This window comes from Sesamum indicum, linkage group LG15, assembly GCF_000512975.1.
Source record: "Sesamum indicum cultivar Zhongzhi No. 13 linkage group LG15, S_indicum_v1.0, whole genome shotgun sequence".
Taxonomy (NCBI): Eukaryota; Viridiplantae; Streptophyta; class Magnoliopsida; order Lamiales; family Pedaliaceae; genus Sesamum; species Sesamum indicum.
Window position 1 is genome coordinate 1415519 of NC_026159.1, and position 9111 is coordinate 1424629.

The 9111-nt window shown below is 35.1% G+C and overlaps 1 protein-coding gene and 1 long non-coding RNA gene across 3 annotated transcripts; one reads left to right on the forward strand and one right to left on the reverse strand.

Moving 5' to 3' along the window:
- Window positions 1-3474, forward strand: LOC105177363. 2 transcript variants are annotated; one of them, XR_849044.2, is made up of 8 exons: window positions 1-62; window positions 154-192; window positions 316-433; window positions 525-563; window positions 668-759; window positions 895-1004; window positions 1140-1198; window positions 1343-3474. It is a non-coding gene; the product is annotated as an uncharacterized LOC105177363 (long non-coding RNA). The 2 variants fall into 2 exon arrangements; XR_849043.2 differs by having other exon boundaries at window positions 1140-3474.
- On the reverse strand, window positions 6025-8710 carry LOC105177364 (glycerol-3-phosphate dehydrogenase [NAD(+)]). Its single transcript, XM_011100485.2, has 10 exons — window positions 8398-8710; window positions 8008-8084; window positions 7854-7926; window positions 7538-7755; window positions 7333-7440; window positions 7138-7201; window positions 7008-7045; window positions 6810-6930; window positions 6591-6694; window positions 6025-6394 (listed from the first exon to the last, which is right to left on the reverse strand). Exons 1-10 carry the CDS (start codon window positions 8501-8503, stop codon window positions 6212-6214), a joined length of 1092 nt encoding a protein of 363 aa, XP_011098787.1. The 5' UTR covers window positions 8504-8710; the 3' UTR covers window positions 6025-6211.

Consider the following 9111-nt stretch of genomic DNA (forward strand, 5'->3'; position numbering starts at 1 on the left):
AAGTCACAACTACTTGGTATTGATCAATTAGCTCACCTGCTGTCATCATCAGGCAATTGCAGGTGATGTTCTTTCGAGTCTAATTTCTCTGCTGATTCAATAGTTATCCTGGATACACAATACCTTATCATGGTGGGCCAATTTGTCGTGCAGAATACACTATACAACCTGAAGCAGGACCAGCTGATGCAGGTTTGTATAGATGGTTGTTCTTTCCTAGTGAGCAGTATATTGGTTATCTTTCGGCATCTACACTAATCCATCCGTTGTGCTGGTTAAATTACTTGCATTGCATGCGTTTTCATTTCCAAATAGATGCAAGAATGCCAGAGCGAGGGCGTCTTAAGCTACGTGTCGGGAATCTGAATTCCAAGTCACAACTACTTGGTATTGATCAATTAGCTCACCTGCTGTCATCATCAGGCAATTGCAGGTGATGTTCCTTCGAGTCTAATTTCTCTGCTGATTCAATAGTTATCATGGATGCACAATACCTTATCATGGTGGGCCAATTTGTCGTGCAGAATACACTATACAACCTGAAACAACACCAGCTCATGCAGGTTTGTATAGATGCTTGTTCTTTCCTAGTGAGCAGTATATTGGTTATCGTTTGGCATCTACACTAATCCATTCGTGTGTGCTGGTTAAATTACTTGCATTGCAGGTGTTTTCATATCCAAATAGATGCAAGAATGCTAGAGCAAGGGCGTCTTAAGCTACGTGTCAGGAATCTGAATTCCAAGTCACTACTACTTGGTATTGATCAATTTAGCACACATGATTATCATGCTATGATTGCTCTAGGGAACTATGTGAAAAGCCTCTTAAATTAAGATTCAAAATTTGCTGGCTGCTTCATAATAGAGTCCATTGTTGATGTGCTGGTATTAGGCTCTCCATCAAGTTCCAATTCTACAAGTGTTAATTCCAGCTTCTGAATCCAAGAACTTATGCTGGTGCATGATGCGACATGAGCTGCTAATGTTTTCTCAAGCATGGTGGTAAGTAACAATATTTTCTCAAGCATGGTGTTAAGTGACAATATTTTCTCGAGCATGGTGTTAAGTGGTAATATTTTCTCCAGCATGGTGTTGAGTAACATCTTCTCAATTTCATGGCTGCTTGTTGGCTTGCAGAAAATATTGAATCGGGTAGATTGATTTTAGCTACCATAACATCTAAAACCAGCTCAAAGGTTGGAAAATCCAATGCTTATGGTGATCGTGGACTTCCATCATAGCAAGGAACATAGTTGCATCTTCACTACGTTTTCATTTGGTTTAATTGCTTAATTTTTTGAATCATGGCTTATATTTTGATCAATATCTTGTTCCTGTAGAGGGGTGCTCCTACCAAAGGACCAAGACAAGATTGATCGTGTGTGTTCACGTCATCAACATTCAGTCACACGCTCTGCTCAATGTGAATGACTCAAGCAAGGTAACATAAATTTGGCAGTTCACATACAAGGTATGACTTTTCTTTTTGGTTGTTATGCTTGATGTATTTCTTTTTGGGTTAATTTTGTCCGATTGATGTCTTTTTATTCTTTTTGTCTTTCATTGTTGGTGATTGTGGATTTTTTTTTGATTGGTTTGTGATTTTTGGGGTTTTATTCAGAATTATTTATGTGTTTGTGTTTTTGGTGTTCTGATTGTTTTTTTTGATGTACAGTTGTGTTGTTTGCTTTGTTTCTGTAATTTATTTTGTGTTTTCATTGTATTTGTGCTGTTTGTAGTGTAATTTGACATGTGATTGTTGTTTGGCTTTTGATTGTCTATGATTGTGGGTTTTTTTGTGAGTGTTGTGTGGTTTTTGGATTTTTATTGTTTATGTAACTGTTTGTATTCTGATTGTTTGATTGTTCTTGGTTGTGGGCTTGTTCAGTTACTTGAATTGTTGTGGGTTTTGGTGCAATTTGACTTAATTGTTCGAACTTGTTTCTTGGATGAGATCTTTTGTTTTCTGTTTGACCATTATTGTGGGTTTTTTTGTGAGTGTTGTGTGATTTCGGGATTGTTTATGTGAGAGTTTGTATTCTGATTGTTTGATTGTTCATGGTTGTGGGCTTGTTTAGTTACTTCAATTGTGTGACTAATGTCTTATGATCTTTTTTTTCTTATGATTGTTCGTGATTGTGGATTTTTTGTGATTGTTGTGTGATTTGTGGGTTTTCATTCACATTTTTTATGTGTTTGAGCTTTTTGTATTTTGATTGTTTTTGTGACTGTGTTGTGTTGGTGATTGTGGTTTTTTTGTGATTGGTCTGTGATTTTTTGGGGTTTTATTCAGAATTATTTATATGTTTGTGTTTTTTGTGTTCTGATTGTTTTTGTTATGTGGGGTTGTGTTGGTTTGCTTTGTTTTTGTAATTTATTTTGGATTTTCGTGCAGTTTGTCTTAATTGTTCGAACTTGTTTCTTGAATTTGATCTTTTGTTTCAAATTAGTTTGTGATTGTGAGATGTTTGTGATTCGCGACTGTTTTTAGTCGGTTATGATTCTTGAATTTCTAGTTTCTTGTAATTGGTTTTAATTTTGTCTTGTAATTAGTTTTGTGATTGTGGGCTTGTGCAATTGGTGTGATATTTGAATTAGTTTCTTGGATCTTTCTTTGTTGATGTGATTATTCACTTTCTTTGGGTGAATTTGATCTCATTGATGTTCCAATATTTGGTTAGTTTTCTGGGTGTTTGATTCTTTTGATGTTCTAATGGAATTTCAGTAATTAATTGTGTGGTTGTTGGTTTTTTTTTATTGATTGTTCTATGATTTGTGGGATTTTATTCTGGTCGTTTATGTGACTGTGGTATTAGTGTTCTCATTGTATTTGTGTTGTTTGTAGTGTTATTTGATCAGTGATTGTGGTTTGTCTTTTGATTGACTATGATTGTGGGTTTTTTTGTGAGGGTTGTTTGGTTTCTGGATTTTTATTTTTCATGTGATTGTTTGATTGTTCTTGATTATGGGCTTGTTTAGTTACTTGAATTGTTGTGGGTTTTGGTGCAATTTGACTCTATTATTCGAACTTGTTTCATGGATTAGATCTTGTCTTCTAAATAGTTTATGTGATTATGGGTTGTTTGTATCTTTGTGTGATTTTGGTTTGTCTTCTCATTTTTTTTGTGATCGTGAGTTTGTCTTATGATTGTTCGTGATTGTGGGTACTTTTCGGATTGATTGTTTTGTGATTTGTGGGAGTTTATTCTGATTGTTTATATAATTGTGTTGTTTGTGTCTCATTGTATTTATGACTGGGGGTTGTGTCTGTTTCTTTTATTACTGTGATTTATCGTGGGTTTTGGTGCAATTTGAGTTAATTATTGGTACTTGTTTCTTGGATTTGATCTTTTGTTTCTAATTAGGTTGTAATTGTAGGTGGTTGTTTGTGATGCTTGATAGTTTCTGCAGTTATTCTGTTTTTCATTTTCTTGGAATTTTGCTTGATTTTATCTTGTAATTAGTTTTGTTACTGTGGATTTTTGTTGCAACAAGTATGATTCTAAATCTTAGGTTTTTTTTCTTTTTGGTCGTGGTGCTTGATGTTTTTTGTTTTTTGGTTAATTTTGTGTGACTAAACCCTACTGAACGACGGCTTTGAGAAGTGCAAGGCTCAAACCAACAAGCTGCAAGGTTTAACAGAAGGATTCGATCTGAATTGCCTTAACCCCACTCTGGACGAGATTCTCGAGCCATATGCCCCGGGGGGGAAATTGGCCATTGAAGATGATGAGTTCGCAAGTTTGCTCGAGGAGATAGAAAGCTTAGATAGTTATGTCTTCAAAATTTTCATTTTGATTTTGACAATGTAGATCGAATATCTTCTGGCTCAGATTTTTTGTTAGACCATTTTCGATTTGTTAGAAAACTTGCATATTTTGCCAACTGTATCTACGATTAACCATTTGGTTAGCTCGCATACTGTTCCTTTGGAAGTCTATTTATCACTTGCCAAAATTTTGACCTTACGTAGATTTTACTATCTTTCTCAGATCGACTGATTTTTTACAGATCCTATAATTTTTCTCAGATCGAAAGATCTTTCACAAATCCTACGATCTTTTTCAGATCGAATGATTGTTCGCAGATTCTAAGATTTTCTCCGAATCGAATGGTCTCTTACTGTCTTGCTATCTTTCACAGATCAAAAACTGACGAGTAATTTAAAATTCGTTGCAACATCGCTTTATTTATTTTCGTACTAGGTACTTCATTTCAATTTCACTAATTATCAATTAGCGGGTGTTGGAAAAGTAAATGCGTGCATATATCTCGTTAAAACCACATCATCACTTTTGCAAAATTTCAAAGAATGTATATAATTGCACAAAAAGAGATTAATTGCGGGATATATATATATATATATATAAATTATAATATTCTTTTAACCCCAAGCTTGTCACAAGACAATTGTGCCCCTAACCCCCACTCGTCGTGGCCTACCCTGTTCCTCGTGCCGTCTCATCTGTCATCGCCTACCCTCCTTCTTGCCCCCCTAGCGACTCCCTCCAAAGGGGGCTAGGGAGTTGATCTGAGCGACACCGTCACCCTCCAATCTGGAAGACTCCAATCGCCCAGACCAAAAATAATTTGGGGGATTTAGTATGGGTGATTGGCGTTGTCTAGATCTAGACACCATCGGCCAAAGATGAGGAGGGCGTGGCGCCACGCTCCCTAATCTTCAGGATATAGTTTCATTAAAATATATACTAAACAATTATTCAAATTAATTAATAAATATAATTTTATTGTAATTATAATATAAATTTCAACTAAAACTATAAAATTTAAAATTTATATATATCTATATATTTTTTAGAATTTTGATATTTCTAATGTCCAATCAGCATAAATGGCCACATATCATTACACGTGATTGTATACAAAATCCTAAGTTGTATTAAAATTCATCAATTTTTTAAGTTATTGGATTAAAAAAAAATACGAGCATAATCACAGGACTAAATTAATATTAAATATACTTAACTAACTGGAAAAATAATTTTTTCTTCTTCTGCATAGTGAAAATAATAATAATAATAATAATAATAATAATTATCGCAACCAGAATCCGACAAAATTCATGTCTTTTGAACCATCTAAAATGTCCCTATTTATTTTCTTTCACAAATCACAATACTCTTTAATTAATTTGATTAATATTATTTATTCATATATATATATTTAAAATTAATGCATTTCATTGATATTGATCAATTATTAATTTTATCTTTCTTCCTTTTAATTTAATTAAACAAATTTGAATTATAAACACACATCGAGAATGTTTTGATTAATAGGAGTATTTATTAATACGGGTTAAATTTACTTGCCTTTTGAACTATTCGTAATGTACTATTTATCCCCTTAAACTATTAAATATAACACTTACCCCTATAATTAATTTTTTGGATAACATTACCCTTATATTATATATATATATATATAGTTCATAGAATTTCTTTTATTAATGATTTTGCATTTTCAAATTTAATCAAAATTCTCGTAAATGGAAAGTATCTCTTAATTATAATAAAGTATGTTTTAAATCAATGCATGCAATGCGTAAGGCGCAATTTGGTATGGGCCGACTACAGATTTGTCATCTTGAAGATATTTAAATTTCAAATTTATTATCAACTTTAATTTAGAATTCAACTATTAGTTAATTTATTTTGGGCCAATATTTTGATGTCAACAAGTGCAATAAGAGAATATTTATAATCTTAAAAACTTACCTCTATGTGCTAAGTACAACTTTTGTTGCACTCGCATCCTTTACGACCTTAAATACTTACATTTACAATCTTAAAAACTTATTTTCATGACCTATCTGACTTAAAAATCGAAAGGTTATTACCGAAGCTTCCCAATGTGGTGTCTTGACAGTATTCCACCATGTAGGTCCTCTTTCCATAAACCGTATCTTGCACATTTGGATAGCAATACATACCAAGATACCAATGCTGAAAAAATTAATTTAATGAGAAAAAAAGAAAAAGAAGAGAGGAAGAAATGGAAAAGATCAGAAAGTAAGTCTGTCACATTTAAAACGACCATTGTATTTGTTGAAGCAATGTAGTAAGTGGCTGGCAAAACACCCGGCATCTAAGCTCTGAGTGTCACATACAGCTTCGGAGAAAACAAAAATTTAGTATACGAAAGTAATAGGAGCAACTGAGATGGTTTTGATTTGGTTGATGCAAATTTCAGAAAAATTGAGCAGATCCTCCCACAAGGGAAAACTTTGGGGTGTGCTCACTGTATTCCACTATGGCTGTTGGTGGAAGACGGCCGACGCAGATCTCATGGACCGTTGAGAAGAGGGGGAAAAGCTCTAACCATCCCCGATGCCTCAACACCTCGTATACCTCTTTTGCAGTCGACACCCCCTGCAAAGTTTTCGACATCATTGTAGTAATAGCCAAGATGACATAAGTAAAGAATTTATTTTTGTTGCGTGCATGTTTTGTAATTGCTTGAACCTTCTGGTGCATGCAGTCTGAGTTAGGAAATTGCAAATGATTATCAAAGTAAACAAGCCTTCGTGCAAAATGATAATACTGTTGTGCTAGAAAAACTAGCAACCTGTAATTTCTGGCCCTGCAACATCTCTGCTTCAAGTTCATCGAAAGACCTCTTCCCGCCATTCCTAGCAAAAGCCTCTGCACATCTCCTGTTTCTTCCCCCCACTAGTTATCAACAATAGGTGAAGCAGCTTTACATTACTGTATATTTTACTAAAGAGAATGAAAAAATAAAAGTTCGCCATACAGACAGTGATGATATCCGTTACACCCTACTTACAGCAGGTTGTGATTAAATCTGCTACTCCACAACTCTCAAAGAAAGTACTATCTTTGACAGAAGGGAAAAGTAGCTTCGAAAAGGTCTTCATCTCTCTCAAACCAATCCTCATTATTGCAGCCTGATAAATCATTGCATAGACAATTTAAGGCTACTGGTTACTGTGGTATAACTCTCTGGATTTTCTTTAGCGTTTACCTTAGTATTGTTCCCCATCTCCAATCCATCCACGAATCCTGTTTACAGAAGACTCATCCATCAGTCATGACATGTCGAAACTCACTTAATGGAAACAAAATACATACAAACAGGACAAACTAGTATTGACCTGCAGCAATAGCCACAACATTTTTCAGGGTTCCGCATAGCTCAACTCCTTCCACATCTTGGACCTATTTTCACATTAGTTAAATATGTCAGAAGAATGCATCCCATACTTCAAGATTCGTTCTAAAGTAAGCGTTTAGTGACCAGCTTATTGATCGAGTACTTGAAAGTAAAGCAGTTGAACCATTTTACTCACAGCTGAGACCATAAAGTATGAAGTGTTGAATAGCTGAACCCATTTATCTGCAGTCTCTTTATCTTTTCTGTACCCAACGGTAGCCTCACTAAATTTCTCCACCGCAATCTGCACGGCAACAATCTCTCGTCATGGAAAAAAAGATCAAGAGAGTGCTACACTTTAGCTCGTGCTAATTAGCATAAGAAAAACCAGCCATTGTAACCTCATTGGCAATGTTTGCACCCATTAAAACGCAACAACTGATCCCCAGCTGTTCAGAGATGAGGGAAGAGATCATGCAGGGACCTTCCCTCTTGACCTCCATCCCTTTGATGAGGGAGATTGCTTCGGTGTCCTTCCTTATCTTTCCCACAAGCCTTTTACAAATGCCCTCCACAAACTGATGGGGTGTCACGAATACTAACATGCTGGCATCCCTGACTACCCATTAATTGCCATCCAATTGGCCAGGTTAGGAAGAAATAATCACAACTTTCTAAATCATCCACTCCAATTAAAATGCATATATATATATGTACCTGCATTTTCAAGATCAGGGTCTGCCACAACATTTGTACCAAGCTTTATGCCGGGCAGATATTTAACATTCTCCTGCAGAAAGAAGAATGTTTTGTATTATGGTGATGAAGAATGAAGGAGAGAGGGGAAAGCAGGAAGAACACATGACATTACATTAGTTCGGTTGATGACTTGTGAGAGTTTTTCACCACTCGGCAGTATCTCCTCAAAAACCCACATCCTCACTTCATCTATTCCAAACGAGATAGTAATAATAAATAAATAATAAAAACAAATAAAAATAAAACATCCCAACTCAGAAACACACAGTAAAAGAGAATGGAACCACGTGAAGAATATTCCTTTTTTCTTACATATAAAGTTACATAATCAGGGACCGGCAAAAGCACTGTGTTCTTACTTCTTAGTGCTTTCTGGAATATATTTGCACTTATTTTCAGGAAATTCACTCGGACTTGACAACTATTTACTAACATTTTAATAACATTAAAAATTACAAGTGCGAAAAGGATAAGTAAGAATGTGAGGAATAAGAAAAGACACCGTGGAAAGAATCAAGCTTGAGAGTGTTGGAAGCAATGAGCTTGGCGGCGACGCTTCCCCAATTGCCACTGCCTACCACCGTCACTCTTGAATTAGCCGGCGTCATTTCAGAAGGCAGCACCACCTTCTCCGACGGCTATGTGATCCTCGAGGGGAGGAAGCGATGATGATGAATGGGGAAAGGGATGAGGAGGAGGAAGAAGAAAGCATTAATGAAGAAGAAGAAAAGTAGGGGGGGTTGGGAAGAATTAAAGGGAATAGGGGCGGAGAAGACAGAGAGACGACAGAGAGAGGCATCGTGAGTATCATCAATGACAATGTGTGTCATCACATGTTAAATCTGGCGATCTACTCTATATTGCATGCATTCTTACACATTTTCTTTTCTTGTCTTTATTATTTCTGATATTCTCCGTTTCATTCTATATATATATATATATACAGAAAATTCAAATTTCGACTTGATTTTGTCTGAATAGAATTGATTTTATGATAAATATAATATTTTTATTATGTAATTGTACGTATAATTTAGGAAAAAAGAAGTATAAAATAAAAAGGTGTAAAATTAAATATATAGCCGACCTACTAAATAATTGGGTTTTGGGCATTTAATTAAATATACAAATACGCTTTAATTCTCGTTTATTTACTTTTCCGGAAACAATAAACCAATATCCATCAAACCCAACCAACTGTGAGGGTGCCATTATT

Bases quoted from the DNA above. Each gene is read 5' to 3' on its own strand.
- LOC105177364 (XM_011100485.2), bottom strand. From the start codon at position 8,503: ATGACGCCGGCTAATTCAAGAGTGACGGTGGTAGGCAGTGGCAATTGG. The intron at 8,085-8,397 runs GTGTCTTTTCTT...CGTTTGGAATAG, and splicing joins CAAGCTTGATTCTTTCCACG to ATGAAGTGAGGATGTGGGTT. The intron at 7,756-7,853 runs GTACATATATAT...ATTAATGGGTAG, and splicing joins CCCTGATCTTGAAAATGCAG to TCAGGGATGCCAGCATGTTA.